Below are 22,401 nucleotides of genomic sequence, written 5' to 3' on the forward strand. Positions count from 1 at the left end.
CTTTCTGCTCCTATGATGCTGCTTGGCCTGCTGTGTTCATCCAGCCCTGCACCTTGTTGCCTCAATTTTATTAGTTATCCAGCATTTCCTACACCTACCAGACTTGCCTAGAGTTGTTTAATTGTCCATCACCATTCACGACTGGATGTGACAGGACTGCAGAGCTTAGATCTGATCCGTTGGTTGTGGGATCGCTTAGCTCTGTCTATCACTTGCTGCTTTCACTGTTTGGTGTGCAAGTAGTCCTGTTTGGTGCTTCACCAGGTTGGTGCCTCATCTTCAGGTATGCCTGGTGCTGCTCCTAGCATGCCCTCCTGCACTGTCCATTGAACTAGGCTTGATCCCCTGGCTTGATGGTAATGGTTGAGTGGGGGATATGCCGGGCCATGAGGTTACAGATTGTGCTGGAATACAATTCTGCTGCTGTTAATGGCCCACAGCACCTCATTGGTGCCCCCAGTCTTGAGTTGCTAGATCTGTGTGAAGTCTGCCCCATTTAGCATGGTGATAGTGCCACACAACATGATGGAGGTTGTTCTCACAGTGTGAAGGCGGGACTTCGTCTCCACAAGAACTGTGCAATGGTCACTGTTACCGATACTGTCATGGACAGATGCAGCTGCAGCTGCAGCTGGCAGATTAGTAAGGATGAGGTCAAGTATGTTTTTCCCTCTTGTTGGTTTCCTCAGCACCTGCTGCAGACCCAGTCTAGCAGCAATGTCCTGTAGGACCCGGCCAGCTTGATCAGTAGTACTGCTGTCGAGCCACTCTTGGTGGTGGACATTGAAATCCCCCACCCAGAGTACATTTTGTGCCCTTGCCATCCTCAGTGCTTTCTCTAAGTGTTGTTCAACATAGAGCAGTACTGATTCATCAGCTGGGGAGGATGGTATGCGGTAATCAGCAGGAGGTTTCCTTGCCCATGTTTAACCTGAAGCTATGAGACTTCATCAGGGCCGGAGTCAATGTTGAGGACTCCTAGAGCAACTCCCTCCCGACTGTATACTACTGTGCCGCCCCCTCTGCTGGATCTGTCGTGCCAGTGAGACAGGACACATGCAGGGATGGTGATGGTGGTGGTGGTGTCCGGGACATTGTATGTAAGGTATGACTCTGAGTATGACTATATCAGGCTGTTGCTTGACAGTCTGTGAGACAGCTCTCCCAATTTTGGCGCTAACCCCCAGACGTTAGTGAGGAGGACTTTGCATGGTCGACAGGGCTGTTTCTGCCGTTGTCTTTTCCGGTGCCTAGGTCAATGCCCGGTGATCCATCCAGTTTCCATTTCTTTGAGTCTTTGTAGCGATTGGTACATCTGAGTGGCTTGCTAGGCCATTTCAGAGGGCAGTTGAGAGTCAACCACATTGCTGTGGGTCTGGAATCACATGCGCGTCAGACCAGGTGAGGGTGGCAGATTTCCTCCCCTGAAGGACATTAGTGAACCAGATGGGTTTTTCCGACAATCAGCAATGATTTCATGGTGATTAGTAGATTCTTAATTCCAGACTTTTTTTTTAAAATTCCAATTCCACCATCTGCCATGGCGGGGTTCGAACCTGGATCCCCAGAACATCAGCTGGGTTTCTGGATTAATAGTCTAGTGATAATACCACTAGGCCATCGCCTACCTGCAGTAATTTAACTATAACACAGTGTTTGCCTGTTAGAATATCATAGAACTTGGGATATAAAGTTTACAGCATAAGTTCAGAAGTTAGAGATTCAAGTGAATGAATGGCAGATGAGCACACGTGAGTTAGGCCAAGGGAAAACTGTTCTAGCATTTTATATAGAGTAAGTGCAGAATCCTATTGACAGTAGAAGATAGGTAGTGTTTCAAGTAAATTGATAAAATTACTTTGGACTTATTTTGATGTCATGAATTGATATCAGCAAAATGGTCTCTATAATTTTTCCTCTGAAAAATGCAGTTGATATGTACAACTTCATTTCAGCAAGATATTCAAAATATTGAAATTTGTCAGCAAATTGGTAAACAAAGGGACCTCCTTGGCTACCTCAAATCTGCTTAAACTTAAATTTGTGGATAGATCCCCAGAATACCACTCTTATCAAAATATGTAATAATGTGTACTAAGTGTAATCTTTCATTATAATAATTGTATGGTACAATTCACACTTTAGTTCAAATCAACTTTGTTTATTTCTGGAGTCTGTTTGCTTGTAAATAGAGGAGTCCATGGATATAATACAACATGAGCGTGAAGATGATATTCAAAAAGGCTTGTTCCCAGTATGTTTCAATGTGTGTATCACACTGCAGTTTATGTGCAGATCTATATTAAACATTACTTAACAGGGAAATAAAAAAAAAATCCACCATCTCATCATTACATCTATTTTTGAGTATTTAATTTTCCCAAGTATATTGTAAGCCTTATAATTTTTTTCTCTTTCAGTCTGTTAGGATTCCAAGTCCACTAAAGTTTTGATCAGTGACCAATTTGATGATCTCATGATAGAAATCAATTAAGAATGAATTAGTTGTGTTCTGCATACAATCACTGTCACTACAGATTATTCGTACAAAACATCGTGGTGTTGCTAAATTTGTAACTAATATTTGGGATTTGATTTGTTTAATTAATTTTGTTGTCTTTTGCCAAAAGACAAATTTGCACTGTTCCATGTGTTTCTTTTCCAATTACCATTACAAGAATAGCTACAATACAGAAAAAAGACTATAATGGAACAGGAATGCAACCAGAGCTTGTACTGACCTGGGTAACATATCTATGCATTAACAAGAGATACACTGTTGATTACTTATGACATAGTTGGCCTTCCAAAGATCCTCATAGAAATAAGGCCTGCCAATATTTCATGTTTGACAAAAGAGCAAGAATAATTGTATCATACTTGTTTTGGGATATCAGTAAAAACGATGCAACAATGGCATTGCATGTATATATAAGCAAATGGAAAAAGAAATGACAAAGGTTTTCATGGAGTTAATATCCTTTTAAATCTTGGTTTATTTTGGAAGGCAGCGCTGTGAAAGGAAACATTCGTATCCTAATAAAATATTAAGAAATATTGTGAAATCAACAAGCTGTTCATTCACCTGTGTGGAGTTAGGGAAAGAATTTGCAATTTACAATGCACCTTTCATAATCTCATTTGGTGTTCAAAACTGTTTTACTCCAATGATATGCATTGAAGTATGGTCACTATTGCAATGGAGATGTGCCAGAGTCAAAGTCAGAGAGAGTTTTTACATCATTGAAGGATGTAAATAGAGGCCCATTGGCCCATTATTTCCATGTCAGTCATCAGCATCCATCTATTCTAAGCCCTTTTTCTAGCACTTGGCCTGTAGACTTGCTGATTGCAGACGTTTCATCACCCCGCGAGGTAACATCTTCAGTGCCTCCGGTGAAGCGTTGGTGTTCTGTCCCATTTATTATTTATATGCCTTGGTTTGCTGGAATGGTTGGCATCACCCCCAGTTTTATTTTTCAGTGGTTTTTAATATCAGATCCAGCTTAACATGTTTGTTGATGGAGTTCCGGTTGGAATGCCAGGCCTACAGGAATTCACTGGCATATTTCTCTTTAGCTTGTGCTAATATGGATGTGTTGTCCCAGTCGAATTTGCGTCCTTCTTTGCCCATGTATATTGAGACCAGTGAGAATTGGTTGTGGATGTCCATGTATATTGGGCCAGTTGTGGCTCGTTTGAATAATGTCACAACACACTGCAGCAACCCAGAATTGCGCAAAGCATAACAGGAGCACTTATATGGAGTTTTTAAAAGGAATGGATACCCAAAAAGCCCAATCCGCCATTAACTCCGCAACAGACCATAACAAGAAGACACAACATGGCCAGACACACTAGTCACCCTACCAGAGACATATCACAAGTCTACTCAGACCCCTGGGTATCATGGTAGCCCACAAACCAACAACCGCCCTTCGACAGCTACTGATGAACATATAGGGGCCCATACTCACAACCAATAAAACTAACGTAATATACAAAATGCCATGCAAGGACTGTGAGAAACATTAAATAGTCCAAACTGGAAGAAAACTGACAAAAAGGATACATGAACACCAATTAGCCACCAACAGACACGACTAGTTCTCACTGGTCAACACACACGGACAAAAGAAGGACACAAATTCGACTGGGACAACACATCCATAATAGCACAAGCCAAGCAGAGATATGCCAAGGAATTCCTGGAGGCTTGGCATTCCAACTGGAACTCCATCAACAAACACATTGAACTGGACCCGATATACAAACTACTGAAAAACAAAACTGGAAGTGATTCCAACCACCTCAGCAAACCAAGGCACATAAATAACAAGTGGGACAGAACACCAACGCTTCACCGGAGGCGCAAGGACGATATTAGCTAGCAGGGTGACAAAACTTAAGCAATCAAACACACCGGGTCAGCGAGCAAATCTACAACCCAAGCTACAAATCTTCTCAAAAGTTTTGAATTTGGCCTGTAGCCTTGTATGCTATGACATTTCAAAAATTCATCTAAATAATTCTTTAATGTCGTTATGGTTTCTGCCTCGACCACTTTTTCAGGCAGTGAGTTCCAGATAACCACAACCCTCAGGGTGAATTTTGTTTTCTCCAGATCCCCTCTAACCCTCCTTCTCCTCCATATCATGAAACTGTGCCCTCTGGTTATTGATGTCTTATCAAGGGGAAATGTTTCTCCTCAACTACCTTGTTTATTCTCCTCAGAACTTTATGCACCTCGATCAGAACTCCCTCGGCTTCTCTACAGTAAGGGAGTGCAACCTATCTAGTTTCACTTCATAGAAGAATTGTTCCAGCCCAGGCAACATCCTAGTGAATCACTTTTGCATGATTTCTAGTGTAATCACATTCTTTCTATACTGTGGTGACCAGAATTACATGCAGTACTCAGCTGTGGCCTAACTAATGTCGTATCATATCATATAGTCATATCATATCTTCCTTGCTCTTGTGTTCAGAGACTAATAAAGTCAAATATCCCATATGCCTTATTTACCACCTTCTCTACCTGTCCTGCTGCCTTTAAAGATTGGTTGATATACGTATCAACGTCATTTCCTATCGTCGTGCAATTGAATGTGCACTCCCTTGCCTTTTAATCCTTCCAAAATGCACGATTTCATATATTTACAGGAACACGTTAGACCTACACCCTCTTTTTTACCCTTTTGAATATCTCCCTCTTATCTGATGTGAATTTCTTGCAAGTCGCTGCTCCTAGACAACTTTGTCCAGATCCTGTCTTCTTTCATTCAAATTGGCCTTACCCCAATTCAGAACCTTTCATAGATCATCGATTCCCTTCATTGTGGAAACAGGCCCTTTGGCCCAACAAGTCCACACCGACCCTCAGAGCATCCCACCCAGACCCATCCTCCATAACCCACCTAACATACACATCCCTAAACACTATGGGCAATTTGGCATGGCCAATCTACCTAGCCTGCACATCTTTGGACTGTGGGAGGAAACCAGAGCACCCGGAGGAAACCCACGCAGACATGGAGAGAATGTGCAAACTCCACACAGACAGTCGCACAAGGGTAGAATCGAACCCAAGTTCCTGGCGCTGAGAGGCAGCAGTGCTAACCACTGGACCACCATGCTGCCCCCTGATGAACTGCATGCCCAATGTGGGGCTCGAACCCACAACCCTAGGATTAAGAGTCCCATGTTTTACCGACTGAGCTTATCTCTGGTCAATCATTGTCATTACCCATTCTTACCTTAAATCTTAATGAATTAAGTTAACAATCACTGAAATGCAACCCTTGCTTTGCTTTGTTCCCTAAAATTAGGTTCAGCACTCTCTTGTATGACTTTCTACATGTGAGCTTAAAGCACTCTCCTGGATAAGATTCTAATAATTATAAGCCTTTCACATTGTTTATCCAAGTTAGCATTGGATAAGTTGAAATCCCTTGTGATTATTACTCTATTGTTTTTACAGTTCTTTGGGACTTAGCAGTATATTTGTTTTATTTCTGTCTGACTGTTTGGGGCTCTATTGCATGCCCCTTCTTTTGTTTTTATGTACTATCTATATGGCCTCATTTGAGGAACTTTCTAAGAAATCATTCCTCCTTACTGCAGTAATTGAGTCCTTGATCAATATAGCAACACTACGTCCTCTTTTATATTCCTCCCCCCATTCCACCTAATGATTCTATACCCCAGAATATTGAGCTGCCCGTCCTGTCCGTCTGTCACAACTATGTCTCTATGATGGGAAGGATTTCACACGCCCATATGTTAGTCAACATCCTCAACTCATTTGCCTCACTTGCAAATCCCCTTGCTTTAAAATAAATCCATTGACCTTGCTATGCTCCCTTGTGCCTCGACTATATTTGCACTGCTTTCTAGACTGATTTAGTTCTCCTTCTTTACTAACCCTAACCCCTCCCCCATCTCCACTCCATATCCCATCCCCCTGCCAATTTAGTTCAAACTCCCAACAACTGCATTTGTAAACCTCCCCACGAGGAGCTTGGTGCCATTCTAGTTCAGATGCAACCCATCAGACTCATACAGGTTCCATCTTTCTCAGAAATGGACCCAGTGATCCAGGAATCTGAAGCCCTCACTCCTGCTCCAGATCTTCAGCTATGTATTCATCTTCTCTGTGCCTATTCAGCCATGCCCTGCGATTCTAGATCAAGACTGATTATCATGAAGCCACTTTCCTGTACTATCTCCATATACCACAATTGAATCACTCTTCAGAAGCCCATGATTTCTGCCTTGAATCTGCTCAATGATTAAGCTTGGACAGCCCACCAGGATTGATAGGTTCCAACAATTCATCACCTTCTGAGTGGAGGCATTCCTCCTCATTTGAGTCTTAAATGACCTGCTCATTATCCCAAAATTATGTCACCTGGTCCTAGAGTCATTAGCAAGGGGTAAACATCTCTCATTCTTTGATCTCCTGTGGAAACAGTTCCAGTTTCCTCAAACTTTCCTCATGAGACAATATGCCAACCCAGGAATTAAGCTAGTGAACATCCACTCAAATCCCTCTATGGCAAGTATATATTTCCTTAAACAAGGAGACCCAAACTGTTCAAACTAATCACGGTATAAAGTATTTAAACAAAATTTATCAAAGAAGATTTCTCTTACAGCAATCCATGTTGACTCTGTATAATCCTCAGTCTTATCACTATTTTTGGCATTCTGAAAAGCCACTTCCTTTGAATTAGTGCAAACACTTTTTTCTTATTAACGGTGGTTAATTCATCTTTCTCTTTGGGTATTTGTACTGGCAACCAAGTTATATCCATTTACCTCAATTTGTACATTCAAATAATCCACTATTTTATAAACGCTATCCACATTCAGATACAGTGCCTTTAATTCAACCTTGTCAACAATTTTTCTGAAGAAGGGTCTAGGCCCAAAACATCAGCTTTCCTGCTCCTCTGATGCTGCTTGGCCTGCTGTGTTCATCCAGCTCTACACCTTGTTATCTCTGTCAACATTACTCTCAATTTTGATCTTATTTAATGCTGCTCATTGCTTTGTTTGTCTTCAATGCTTGCTTATTATTATTTACTTTTTTTGCTAGTTTTGCCTTTCCCAAATCTGAGCTCCTATTATTAAGTTCTGTCTGTGCTTAAAGGTAAGGCAAGGCAGAGATGCTGTGAGCATCCAAGTAGGTGCAAAGTGAAAGAATGCCAAGAAAGCAAGCTAAGAGAAATGCACCCTATTCTGATGTGTGAGATGGGCGCCTGTCCCGACATGCAAAGTAGCCTGCCAGCAACATTGCAGTGGCAGGTGTCAGTGAACTTCAAGTGTAGTATCGAAGCGCTGAATTGTGTTATAACTCAGTTCAAAATGTGGTGGCTATGATGATGTGAGAAGGCTAGTACTTTGCCAATGCAAAGGAGGATGAAAATGGCTGTTGCCATGGACAAGTTGGGGAAAGCGAGCAATGATGGATCCCAGGAAGAAGCTAGTGAGCTGCAATTGTTAAGTTGCAGCTCACATTTCAGGGCATTTAGTTTCTGGCCAGTGCATAGGAGAATCACAAATGACATATAAAGGAGGCAAAATTACATGACAATGAGATTTTATTGCTTAAAAATATGTCCCTTGCTGTTTACAAGCAAAATTCTCATCGAGCCATCAGAATTTTAAGCAGAAAATTGGACTTTCAGTCTCAACATTGAGAATCTCATTTTTCATTCTTGCCATATTTTTCCAACTTTCTTGTCATTGCCTACATTGTCCAGAGGCTGTGAATGAATCATGTCATGTCATCTTTTCAGTTATCAACTGGATGTTCAAATTTTTTTTTAAAAAGTTATTGGCCTTTACAGTAATCGTAACAATATGACACATGACCAGATAATCCATTTTAATTATGCTAGTTGAGGGATAATAATTAGCAAAAATACTCAGAACTCCCCACTACCTCAGTATGATGCCTTTGATTGTTTACATCCACTTGGAGACATGATTTGCCTTGGTTTAACATGTGATCCAAAAGATAATTATCAATATATTGCTAAGTTTGAAAGTTATTTGACATTTTCATGAATCAATCTTAAAATGGTTGCAGATTTTGAGGGATTTATTTCAGTTAGTAGGTCCAATGAGAATTTTGATCTGTTTATATTATTGAGTAAGACTTTTCAATGGGGCAATACAGTTAATATTGCATTTGATCTGAACAAGTAAGGGAAGAAAATATGAATCAGAGTTCCCAATACTAATGATAATTCAAGATTCTCATTGAGCATCTTCAAGGGCAACGAGGGATGGGCAAAAAATGCTGACTCATTCCATGAATGAATAATGGATATTTATCACTATGTGATGATAAGGTCAGATTTGGCTCTAACATCAAGCATTCATTATAAGAACATAAGAACTAGGAGCAGGAGTAGGCCGTCCAGCCCTTCAAGCCTGCTCCGCCATTCAATAAGATCATGGCTGATCTTTTCGTGGACTCAGATCCACTTACCCGCGTTCTCAACCATATCCCTTAATTCCTTTATTGTTCAAAAAAATATCTACCTTATCTTTAAAAACGTTTACTGAAGTAGCGTCAACTACTTCACTGGGCAAGGAATTCCATAGATAAACAACCCTCTGGGTGAAGAAGTTCCTTCTCAATTCAGTCCTAAATCTGCTCCCTCTAATCTTGAGGCTATGCCCTCTTGTCCTAGCTTCACCTGCCAGTGGAAACATCCTCTCTACTTCTATCTTATCTATTCCTTTCATAATTTTATATGTTTCTATAAGATCCCCCCTCAATCTTCTGAATTCCAATGAATATAATCCCAATCTACTCAGTCTCTCCTCATAAACCAACCCCCTCAACTCTGGAATCAACCTAGTGAACCTCCTTTGCACCCCCTCCAGTGCCAGTACATCCTTTCTCAAGTAAGGAGACCAAAACTGCACACAGTACTCCAGGTGTGGCCTCACCAGCACCTTGTACAGCTGCAACATAACCTCTCTGCTTTTAATCTCAATCCCTTTAGCAATGAAGGACAAAATTCCATTTGCCTTCCTACTTACTTGTTGTGCCTGCAGACCTACCTTCTGTGATTCATGCACAAGGACACCCAGGTCCCTCTGCATAGCAGCATGCTGCAACTTTTTATCATTCAAGTAATAATCCTTTTTACTATTACTCCTACCAAAATGTATGACTTCACATTTATTTACATTGTATTCCATCTGCCAGACCTTTGCCCACTCACTCAATATATCTATGTTCCTCTGCAAAGTTTCACAGTCCACTGCACACTTTGCTCTGCCACTCATCTTAGTGTCATCTGCAAACATTGACACCCTACACGTGGTCCCCAACTCCAAATCATCTATATAAATTGTAAATAATTGCAGTCCCAACACCGATCCGAGGCACACCACTAGTCACTGACTGCCAGCTAGAATAGCACTCATTTATCCCCACTCTTTGCTTCCTGTCAGTCAACCAATCCTCTATCCATGCTAATACTTTACCCTTAACGCCATGCATCCTTATCTTATGCGGTAGCCTCTTGTGCGGCACCTTGTCGAAGGCCTTTTGGAAATCTAGGTACACCACATCCACTGGGTTCCCATTGTCCACCTTGCTCGTAATGTCTTCATAGAATTCCAAACGATTTGTCAAACATGACCTGCCCTTCATGAACCCATGCTGCGTCTGCCCAACGGGACAATTTCTATCAAGATGCTTTGCTATTTCTTCCTTGATAATAGACTCAAGCATCTTCCCCACTACAGAGGTTAAGCTAACCGGTCTATAATTCCCCGTCTTTTGTCTACTTCCCTTTTTAAACAGTGGCATCACATTTGCTGTTTTCCAATCTGCTAGGACTGCCCCAGAGTCCAGTGAATTTTGGAAAATTACCGCCAGTGCACCTGCTATTTCTCCCGCCATCTCTTTTAGTACCCTGGGATGCATTCCATCAGGGCCAGGAGACATATCAATCCTTAGCTCCATTAGCTTGCCCAACACTACCTCTTCTGTAATCACAATTGTTTCCAGGTCCTCACCTACCTTCGTCTCTTTGTCAATTACTGGCATGTTATTAGTGTCCTCTACTGTGAAGACCGATACAAAATACCTGTTCAATGCCTCGGCCATTTCATCATATCTCATAACTAAATTCCCCTTCTCATCCTCTAAAGGGCCAACGTTTACTTTAGCCACTCTTTTTCATTTTATATATTTATAGAAACTTTTGCTATCTGTCTTTATATTCTGTGCTAGTTTTTTCTCATGTTCTATCTTACTTTTCTTTAAAGCTCTTTTTGTGGCTTTCTGTTGACCTTTAAAGTTTTCCCAATCTTCTAGTTTCATGCTGTTTTTGGCCACTTTGTATGCCTTCTCTTTCAATTTGATAGCCTCCCTTATTTCTTTAGACACCCATGGCAGATTACCCCTTTTCTTACAGTCCTTCCTTTTCACTGGAATATACTTTTGCTGAGCACTTTGAAAAATTGCTTTGAAAGTCCTCCACTGCTCGTCAACTGTCCCACCATAAAATCTTTGTTTCCAGTCTACTTTAGCCAAGTCCTCCCTCATTCTATTGTAGTTCCCCTTGTTCCAGCACAGGACCCTGGTATTGGACTTTATCTTCACACTCTCCATCTGTATTCTAAATTCAACCATACGGTGATCACTCCTTCCAAGAGGATCCCTAACTAGGAGGTCATTAATTATTCCTGTCTCATTACACAGGACCAGATCTAGGATAGCTTGTTCCCTCGTCGGTTCCATTACATACTGTTCAAGAAAACTATCACGGATACACTCAACGAACTCCTCAAGGCTACCCTGACCGAGCTGGTTCGACCAATCTACATGTAGATTAAAATCCCCCATGATAAGTGCCATACCATTTTTACAGGCATTAGTTATTTCTTTGTCTATTGCCCGTCCCAAACTGATGTTATTATTTGGTGGCCTATAGACTACGCCTATCAGTGACGTTTTCCTCTTAGAATTTCTAATTTCCACCCAAATGGATTCAACCTCATTCTCCAGAGAACCCATATCATCTCTCAGCACCGCCCTGATGTCGTCCTTGAATATCAGAGCTACACCACCTCCCTTACCTTCCTGTCTGTCCTTCCGAATAGTCTGGTACCCTTGGATATTTAACTCCCAGTCGTGACCATACTGTAACCATGTCTCCGTAATGGCTACCAAATCATATTCGTTCGTGATGATTTGTGCCGTTAACTCATCAACCTTGTTACGAATGCTACGAGCATTCAGGTGAAGTGCCTTTATGCTAGCTTTCTTACCCTCATGATTTCCAACATCTCTAATAATATCTCCTGAGTTATCCTTCCTTTTTGCTTCTTTCATAGTCTGCCTTGAACTTAAACCCTCCTGCACACATGCTAACCTGCTGCTTACCTTTTTATTTACCATCATACTCCCTGTCATTTTTCCTTTCCCTTCCCCCCAACTCACTAGTTTAAAGTCCTAGTGACCACCCTATTTATCCTTTTCGCTAGAACACTGGTTCCAGATTGGTTCAGGTGGAGACAGTCCCATCGGTACAGATCCCTCCGGTTCCAAAACTGATGCCAATGCCCCATGAAATGGAACCCCTCTTTCCCACACCACTCCCTTAGCCATGTGTTTACTTCCCTAATTTTCTTATCCCTAAGCCAATTTGCACGTGGTTCGGGCAGTAATCCGGAGATTATGACCCTCGAGGACCTATTCCTTAATTTCGTTCCTAGTGCTTGATAATCCCCAAACAGGTCCTCCATCCTAGCCTTGCCTATGTTGTTAGTCCCAATGTGGACCACAACAACTGGATCCTCCCCCTCCCGCTCCAATATCCTTTCAAGCCGGTCAGAGATGTCCTGCACCCTGGCACCGGGCAGGCAATACACCATGCGGGACTCCCGATCCGGCTTGCAAAGGATACTATCTATCCCCCTCACTATAGAATCCCCTATAACTACCACTTGTCTTTTTGCTCCCCTCTCTTGAATGGCCTTCTGCACCATGGTGCCGTGGTGAGCTGGCTCATCCTCCCCGCAGCCCTTTTCCTCATCCACACAGGGACCAATTATCTCGTACCTTTTGGATAAGGTCAAAAGCTGAGGCTCCTCCACTCCTGAACTCAGGATCCCCTTACCTGCCTCACTTGCAGTCACACCCTGTTGTCCCTGATCACTAACTGAATTTGAATTACTTAATCTACCAGGTGTGACTGCCTCCTGAAACAAAGCGTCCAGGTAACTCTCCCCCTCCCAGATGTGCCGCAGTGTTTGAAGCTCAGATTCCAGATCTTCAACTCTGAGCCGGAGTTCTTCCAGCAACCAACACTTGCTGCAGATGTGGTCACTGCCATTCACTATGGGATCAGCCAGCTCCCACATCATACAGCTACAGCACATCTCCTGTCCAGCCATCTCTACTTAGTTAATTACTTTATTACTTTATATCAATTTATGAGTTAAATACTTTCTAATACTTCTCTGCTATGGTCTTTTCAAATAACCAATTAATAGATAAATAAAAAAAGAAAGTAAATTTTTAACCAATTACACGATACAGAAGAAATAGAAAAAGTATAAAAACCTTACCTTACCAACACACCACAGAGTCCTTTTTTTTGGTTAGAGGAGGAGGGCGGGTGGGAGACACTACACGTTTAGTGTCTCGGATTCAGCCGCTGCCCAAATATATTCCTGGCAGCTCGCTGTCGCCTCTCCCTCTGCTGCTGAAAAATGAAGGTCCTAAATATTATATTTTGTCCATACTGATATTTGAACAATGTAATGAAGCGTGGTCACTGGCACAATATGAACCACTGCCTTCAGAAAAGTAACATCTTAAAAAGTGGACAAAAAGAACCAGCTGAAACTGGAATCGTTTGAAAGTAATATAAACATTTTGAAGGATAATGGTAGAACGATAAATGAATAATCTAACAACCTTAAAAGTTTCTGCGTTGGCAGAACGAATAAAATGTCATTTGTAGAAATCAATGGGCCAGGCTGAACCGTAAAATGTGGGGGGTAACTGGATTCATGCCATTTTTATAAAAACAGCACAAAAAAAATCAAATCTGTTTCTTGGCCCATGCCTGAAATTCTGACAATATGTTATCAATTTCTTTTCAGTGATACCAGTGTTTACTGATATTCCTGGGGATATCACTGCAGAGGTTGGGCAAGATGTAAAGATACCCTGCAGTGCTCAGGGAGAACCACATCCCATAATCACCTGGACAAAGGTAAGGGAGAAAACAATGGTGAATAAATACATTCTGAGCATTTTTTTCCGAAATTGTTAATCCATAGAATATAATTGGTGCATTAAAACACTGTAACATTCAACTTCATATAAAATATAAACCGCTGTTACTGGATCAAGTGCCTCTTCAAGACTTTGAATAATATTGTTCAAAAAGTCACAAAGAAATGTGAGCAACTATTCAAAGTTGACTTCATCTTTAATTTTCAGTTCTGCCTGCCATGGAGGAATGGAACTGCTATTCAAAGTTTTCTTCAGTGTGTGGTTCAAAATGCAAATTTGCCACCTTGTTACATTGGAAATCATAAACAACAATGCTGTTGCTAATTATGTTGCTTTCAAGTAACAAAATGTTTCTCAAAATCGCAACTTGAAGGCCACACCCATGCAAATATTTAACTTATTTATTGGTGAACACTGAAAAATTCATATGTTCTTCAGAATCTTTAATTCTTCAGACATTCAAGTTAAAAATTCCTTAAAGGATTGCCATTTTATTTCAAATGTTTTATCTATCTTCCTTTGGATTGTGGCTTGAGTTTTAAGCTACTTTCATTGGTAATACCTCACACCTCTGATTTTGAGAGTATCTTTGAGAACATTGATATTAGCTTTCAGTTGTGTGCTGTCAAAATAAGAATAGAATGTACTCTACTTTGGGCCTACAATATGTGTTCTCCAGGTGCATTCCACAAGAACATCAGACCCATATGATCTTATTTTGAGTGCACATTTATCACACATCTAATGTATACTTAGACTCCAGATTTCACAGTTCAAAGTTTTAAAAGTATTTAGAGAAACAGAAGGCGTGTTATTTTTGTTCTGATTTTAATACAGAATATTTTAGTTACCAATTTGGATGCTTCCATCACCAGGGATCAATTAAATTCTGACACAGGCAATACTTACTCACAAATGAACGTGCATTGGAGCAGATGTAGGCCATTTAGCTCCTTGAGCCTGTTCCACCATTCAGTAAGGTCATGGCTGACCTCATTGTAACCTCAAATCTGCATTTGCACCTACCACTGATGACCAATCACCCCCTTGCATAACAAGAATTAATCCACTTTTGCCTTATAAATAATCAAGGACTTCCATTACCATTTAAGAAGAGAGTTCCAAAGACACTCAACCATCTGAGAGCAATAATTTTAAATTTATGTGCCATTCCTAATTTTATTTTTTAAAAAACGCTCTTAGTTCTAAATTTTCCTGTAAGAGGAAAGATCCTCCCCACATCCACTCCAACAGCCACACAAGATATACTTGAGTAGCAGCCTTAAAGAGGCAGGCTACTTTAGAAGGTAATAACAACTAGCTTCAGCCATAAAGCAATCATGAAACTATTAGATGTAAGAGCACAAGTAGATAATTTAGCCCATCAAGACTGCTTTGCCATTCAATGGGATCATGGCTAATTTGATAATCTTCAACTCCACTTCCCTGCCTTTTCACTAGAACCCTCGAATTTTTCAGTAATTAAACATCTATCTCAGCTTTGATTGTACTTTATGAGCTAGATTTAATGCCCTCTGTGGTAAATAATTCCAAAGGTTTACTAACCTCTAAGTGAAGAAATCACTCCCCATCGCGCCAATGGGCTGAGGAGTGGCAGATGGAGTTTAATTTATTAATTTAGATGAATGTGAGTTGCTGCAGTTTGGAAAGGCTAATCAGGCCAGGACTTATACACTTAATGGTAAGGTCCTGGGGAGTGTTGATGAACAAACAGACCTTGGAGTGCAAGTTCATAGTTTCTTGAAAGTGAAGTCGCACGTAGATAGGATAGTGAAGACGTCATTTGGTATGCTTGCCTTTATTGGACAATGTATTGAGTACAGGAGTTGGGAGGTCATATTGCAGCTGTACAGGGCATTGGTTAGGCCACTTTTAGAACACAGCCTTCAATTCTGGTCTCCTGCTATAGGAAGGATGTTGTGAAACATGAAAGGGTTCAGAAAAGATTTACAAGGATGTTGCCAGGGTTGGATGGTTGGAGCTATAGGGAGAGACTGAATAGGCTGGAGCTAATTTCCCTGGAGCTTTGAAGGCAGAGGGGTGACCTTATAGATGTTTGTAAAATCAGAACGAGCAAGGATAGGGTAAATAGGCAAGATCTATTCCCTGGGGTGGAGGAGTCCAAAACTAGAGGGCATAGGTTTAAGGTGAGAGGAGAAAGATTTAAAAGGGATTTAAGGGGCAAATTTTCATGCAGAGGGTGGAATGAGCTACCAGAGGAAGTGATAGAGACAGGTACAATTACAACATTTAAAAGACATCAGGATGGGTATATGAATAGGAAGGGTTTAGAGGGATATGTGCCAACTGCTGGCAAAATGGGACTAGATTAATTTAGAATATCTGGTCAGCATGGACAAGTTGGACCGAAGGGTCTGTTTCCGTGCTCTCTATGACTCTATCTCTGTCTTAAATAGACAACCTCTTATTCTGAGATAATGTCCTCTGGTCCTAAAATCTCCCACAACGGGAAATAACCTCTCCACATCTATCCTATTAAGTACCCTCAGAATCTTGTTTGTTTCAATAAGGTTGTCTCTCATTCTCCTAACCTCCATTGAGTACACTGAACCTTTTCTGGATTGCCTCCAATGCTAGCATATCTTTCCTCAGATAAGGAGCCAAAACTGTTCACTTTATTCCAGGTATAGTCCGACGACTGTGTTGTGCAGTTTTAGCAAGACCTCCCTATTTTTATACCCTATTGCCTTTGAATTAAAGGCTTAACAGTTTATTTTCCCAAAGACCAAAATCAGTGAAAATAGACAACAGTACCTCCTCCATGATAAACATCATCAATGGTGCCCGGCAAGAATGCATTTTCAGCCCCCTACTGTAGTCCCTGTACACCTACGACTGTGTAGCTAAATTCCAAACAATGCCATCTACAAGTTTGCTGATGACACCACTGCGGTAGGATAGATACCAAACAATGATGAGTCAGAATACAGGAAGTAGGAGATAGATTGCTTGGTGTCATTGTGCAATGACAAGAACCTCTCAATGCCAGCAAAACAAAAGAACTGATCATTGACTTCAGGAAGAAAAGAGAAGGATACATCCTCATCTGTATCAACAGAGCTGAAATAGAGAGGATCGACAGTGTCAAGTGTCTAGGAGAGACGATAACCGACAATCTGTCCTGGACTTCCCATGTGGATGCAACGGTCAAGATGGCACAACAACGCCTCTTCTTCCTCAGGCAGCTTAGGAAATTCAACATGTCCATAAGGACCCTCACCAACCTCTACAGATGCACCATAAAATGCATTCTATCTGGGTGCATAATGGCCTGGTACAGTAACTGCTCTGCTCAGGACCGTAAGCAACGACAGAAAGTCGTGCGTATAGCCCATACTATCATGGAAGCCAACCTCCCTTCTTCCTTTGTAGCCATCTTTAATGACTTATGTACATATGTAACCAAGTTTCTCTGGTCCTGCACTCTCTTGAGAATAATACAATTAGGACTGGAATATCTCATAAGATTGATTTCTAAAATTTCAGTGTTTTTTATATGAGCCAACATCTCATGAAAAAAATGCTAAGACTGAACAGAGGAGTCCATTCTAAAACCATTTCCTCCAATGTTCTTTGAGATGGAAGTGTTGCTGCGTAACTCACCTTGGCTCCTTCAACAGTACCTTCCAATCGCTCAAACTCTACCACCTTGAAGGACAAGGGCAGAAAATGCATGAAAACAGTAGTACCTGCATGTTTCCGTCCAAATCACCCACCATCTGGACTTGGAACTTTTTTCATGTTCTTTCATTGTTGCCTGGTCAAAATCCTCGAATTCCTTTCCTAACAGCCTCATGGGCATCCCTACACCCGAAAGACTGCAGTCGTTCAAGAAAGCCACCACCTTCTCCGAGGCAATTTATAATAAGCAATAAATGCTGGTATAACCAGTAAGGCCCGCATCTCAAGAATGAATAAAAAAATCACACGAATTTCACAGGAGATACTTATGCATGGTTCTCCTTCAAATTGGTTATTTAAAAAAGTCTGTTGCTGTTTCAGAAAAAAATGTTCATAAATATTTTGCTTTTTGCACATGGATGTGTGGTCAGCAGCTATCCTTGGCAGCAGAGGAAGGTTTTTGTCTTTTCTGAAAATTTATTTTGTGGAGGAAAATTTGGTGGTTTGCTAGGAAAATATATTCAATGAAAATATAAAATTAATTTCTGAAGTAGGGTATACAAATATCTTATTAGTAACTGTTTGTTAAACAGGATGGAGTTCAAATTACAGAGAGTGGCAAGTTCCATGTTAATGCAGAAGGGACACTTGCTATCAGGGATATTGGGCAAGCAGATGAAGGAAGATATGAGTGTGCTGCACGGAATATGATTGGCCAAGCAACAACAAATATGTTGCTAAGGGTGACTGGTAAGTGATTTATTTTGCAATAGTGTATCTCTTTGATCATTTCCACAATTCTTTTAACGTGATTGGTTAGAATCAAACCACATAGACCTGCTTAGAATAACTACAGATATGTGTGGATATTTGCCTGGGTGATTACGTATCAAGGTGATGAGATTATCAGTGTCTGCATGATATACTGATCTTTTAAAATGTTCATGTTTGTTTGTCTTTCCCTCTGTACAAAAGAATGGTTACAGGCGTTTGGTTAGAGTAACTTAGGCAGATAGCTTGATTTGTCAATTGTGGAGAAAACAAGAACTTCAACCAGGCTTTACTTATTACCAGTAGAAGTTAGAATATCAGGTTAATGGTTAGTGTAACCAAAATCCCATTATTTTGTTTGAGTCCCAAGAATTGCTGCCCTACGAGTATCCAGGATAAGGGTAAAAAGCAAGTATTACGGATATATGTTGATGTATCGGACATTGCTGTGAAGTTTGACCAGCAGGAAAAATTTCTGTGTTCCACACACAATTAATGAAATATCTGACCCTTTTTTAAATGAATCTATAATAAAATTAATTTCTATTTGACAAAGTTCTTTTCTTTCTCACAGTTCCAGAGAGGGGACGAACTGGTGACCACTTTGTTGAGTCTTCCATTCGTGAAGCCATTTTTAGCATTGACAGTGCAATTAATTCTACACGGAGGAAACTATTTAACCAGTAAGTTATTTTTCCTTTGCCAATTTTCTTGAGGTGTGATTTCTTTTTGGATATGATTTCATATTTGGTGGATATTTGTTCTGTAATTGTAACATTTGCAGCAGGCTGTTTGCCTGTGAAATGTACCAAATATGAACCTGATTCTATTCTCACTATACAGCTACATGTACAACCTTCTAGCACCAGCCACTAGATAACAATTACAGATGGGAGCAATAGCTAGTTTTTACCTTTTTTAGTTGAGGCCATTTGCATTGCCCTCACAGGTTCCCTGTTCACAATCAACTAACTCAATATAGACCAGAACTTGAACTTTAGTCAACACAACTTAACTAATCAATCATTGTATTAATGAAACTAAGTAATTTGCTGAAAGCTTGAACAAGTGTATATATTTACCTAGTTGACATAAATTGCTTCCGTGAATAACTTTCTCATACTATGTAAATTAAATGTTACTACACTTTGCCAAATATACCAATTACTGCATCACTGATAAAATGACTTTAATAGAGAGAGTGAGAGTTTATAAGCACCACCCAAAAATCTATGGGTCTTGGCTTTACATGCCATTTCCAGCTCTTCCTCAGCACTAGAATCAAGCTTAAATGTTTTGAGATGTGAAAATTGGGATTGACTCCTCAATGGAAGTTCTTACCCCTAGAGATTGTAATACTATTTCCAGATGACCTGTAACTTACTTCAATGCAAATAAACATTAACATGTTATCAATTTGATGGAGAAAGAGCTGGAGAAGCAGAACAGGATGAAAGAAAGCAGCGTGAGATAGCTTTTTAAGGAGAAACTTCCCTTCAAGGCCTTTCCTATTCCCAAAGAAATTCTGCAAATATTATTAAGTTTACAATGAAGTAACATGTATGAAGAGTCCACATCATCAGAGAAGTGACAGTTGAATTTTCATAGCACTTACATCAAGATCCTTTCCCTGGACAACTTAACCAGTGACAGTCAATGTTGGGACGGTACGCGTCTTTTAATTTAACTTGCTCATTCCAAGCAACTTCAGGGCCTGTGTTATCTCATCCAGGATGTCAGCCCAGTGTATCTGCATCAGCTAAGTAATACATTTTTGAGGAAAATTGAGGAATTCATGAATTTGGAGACAGTATGGCTGGAGCATAAGCCAATCCAGATTGACTAGTTCTTTGGATTGTTCTATTGGCAGAGTGCAATTAATGCACAGAAAATGATCCCACTGTGTTAAAGAAGCAGCAAGCTTGCAGTTATTCAAATATGTGAAGTAACAGCATTTTTACTTACATTGCACCTTTAGCATTGTGATATGACAGTAAGTGTCAAAAGCTTGGTCAAAAAGGTAACATCTTAAGAAAAGAAGAAAGGTGGAGAGATACGGGGAGGAAACTCTAGAGCTTAAGACCATGACAGAGTGGTGAAAGTTGGGGATCTGTAAAAGATCATAATTGGATGAACAGAGAAATCTTGAAAAAGATTACAAATGTAGTAGGGAGGTTGGCCATGGAGGGTTCTGAAAACAAGGATAAGAATGTTCAAACTGAAAGAGTTAAAGGACTGCTGGTCTATGTTTTTCCAGGAGGGTTAGCAGTATGCTCACTGATCAACAAGGTGTTGAGCTAGATGAACACAGCAGGCCAAGCAGCAGAGGAGCAGGAAAGCTGACGTTTTGGGCCTACACCCTTATTCAGAAACGTCAGCTTTCCTGCTCCTCTGCTGCTTGGCCTGCTGTGTTCATCCAGCTCAACACCTTGTTATCTCAGATTCTCCAGCATCTGCAGTTCCTACTATCTCTGCTCACTGATCAAGTAGTTTTGCCTCAAGGAATGTGACTGTTGTTCCCACAGTAAACAAGGAATAAAAAGAAAAGTACCGTGAGCTTTTGTTAATTCATTCATGGATTGTGGAGATTGCTGGCAAGACCAGTATTTATTGTCCATCCCTAGCTGTCGTTGTAAAGGTGGAGTGAGCTGCTTTCTTCAGTTGTTAATGTCTGTGGGTTGAAAGAACCATAATGCAGAACTTCCAGGTAAAAGAATCACAATATACTTTCAAATGATGCACGACTTGAAGCAGAACGGGCAGGTGGTAGTTTTCCTCATGTGTTGTGCTGCCCTCATTTTCTCCAGATGGTAAATGATTGTGGGCTCGGAAAGCATCATTACTTCTGCTCCAATTGCATAATTACTGCACTGGCCAGTTTTGTGATTTGCATCCATTTATTGTTTTGGCTGTTTGCAAAAGAGCTGGCGGATAATTTGGGCGTAGCTTGACATTGGCAGAATGGGAATGAGTGCATGTCTTTTTCAGTCCAACATCTGGAATGTGCCTACACAGGAACTTCCAGACCTGCACCTTCAAACAATCAGCTAGAGAACTGCTTGTAATGAGGTGAGATGAACGTTAAATAGTTCACTATCCTAAGGAAATCTATCAAGCATTCAAGCTGACAAAACTCATAATTCATAAAACCGCTCTTTAATCATGAATGCACCGTTGCAAAGGGGAGGCATACTGCTATGAAATCACATAAAAATCAGTCTGTTCCATCACTAATGCTTTCCTGAACCAGCTTCACCCCTGTCCCTACCATATCTATACAGCTTAACCACCCATGGTACCCATTGACTTGCCTCTGACTGAAAAAACTGTAGGATTGAGCAAAAATCCCGATCATCTAAAATACTGGACCAAAACCCTGGACTTTTCAAAAAAACTTTTAAATGTAAAAAGGCAGCTGGGCTATGCTCTGAGAAAAATACACAGACAACAGAGATAGCAGCCTGGAACCATTGTTCAGCCCGAAAATCGAATTCACACCTCGACTCTAGAAGAACAATCAACTAGGCCTAACACCACCCAAAACAGACTGAATGGGGCCTCTACAGATACCAGACATTCACCTTAAAACAATATTCATTCACACAGAGATTACAAGGTGTACAGCTGGATGAACACAGCAGGCCAAGCAGCGTCAGAGGAGCAGAGAGGCTGACGTTTCGGGCCTAGACCCTTCTTCAGAAATGGGGGAGGGGAAGGGGGTTCTGAAATAAATAGGGAGAGAGGGGGAGGCGGATGGAAGATGGATAGAGGAGAAGATAGGTGGAGAGGAAACAGACAGGTCAAAGAGGCGGGGATGGAGCCAGTAAGGGTGAGTGTAGGGGGTGGGGGGGGAGGTAGGGAGGGGATAGGTCAGTCCAGGGAGGACGGACAGGTCAAGGGGGCGGGATGAGGTTAGTAGGTAGGAGATAGGGGTGGGAGGAGGGGATGGGTGGGAGGAAGGACAGGTTAGGGAGGTGGGGACAAGCTGGGCTGGTTTTGGGATGCAGTAGGGGGAGGGGAGATTTTGAACCTTGTGAAGTCCATATTGATACCACTGGGCTGCAGGGTTCCCAAGCAGAATAGGAGTTGCTGTTCCTGCAAACTCTGGGTGGCATCGTTGTGGCACTGCTGGAGGCCCAGGATGGACATGTCATCTGCGGAATGGGAGGGGGAGTTGAAATGGT

General features: G+C 41.1%; 1 protein-coding gene across 1 annotated transcript in view; it reads left to right on the forward strand.

The window, feature by feature from the left end:
- LOC109919505 (peroxidasin homolog) overlaps window positions 1-22,401 on the forward strand; it is a 509,465-nt gene that overhangs the window by 376,964 nt on the left and 110,100 nt on the right. Inside the window, exons 12-14 of the mRNA XM_048596123.1 lie at window positions 13,648-13,760; window positions 18,040-18,196; window positions 18,792-18,900. Of these exons, the coding sequence (XP_048452080.1) occupies window positions 13,648-13,760; window positions 18,040-18,196; window positions 18,792-18,900 (379 nt within the window). The remainder of the gene's footprint in view (window positions 1-13,647; window positions 13,761-18,039; window positions 18,197-18,791; window positions 18,901-22,401) is intronic.

Source organism: Rhincodon typus, chromosome 4, assembly GCF_021869965.1.
Source record: "Rhincodon typus isolate 14 chromosome 4, sRhiTyp1.1, whole genome shotgun sequence".
In the NCBI taxonomy this organism is placed as follows: Eukaryota; Metazoa; Chordata; class Chondrichthyes; order Orectolobiformes; family Rhincodontidae; genus Rhincodon; species Rhincodon typus.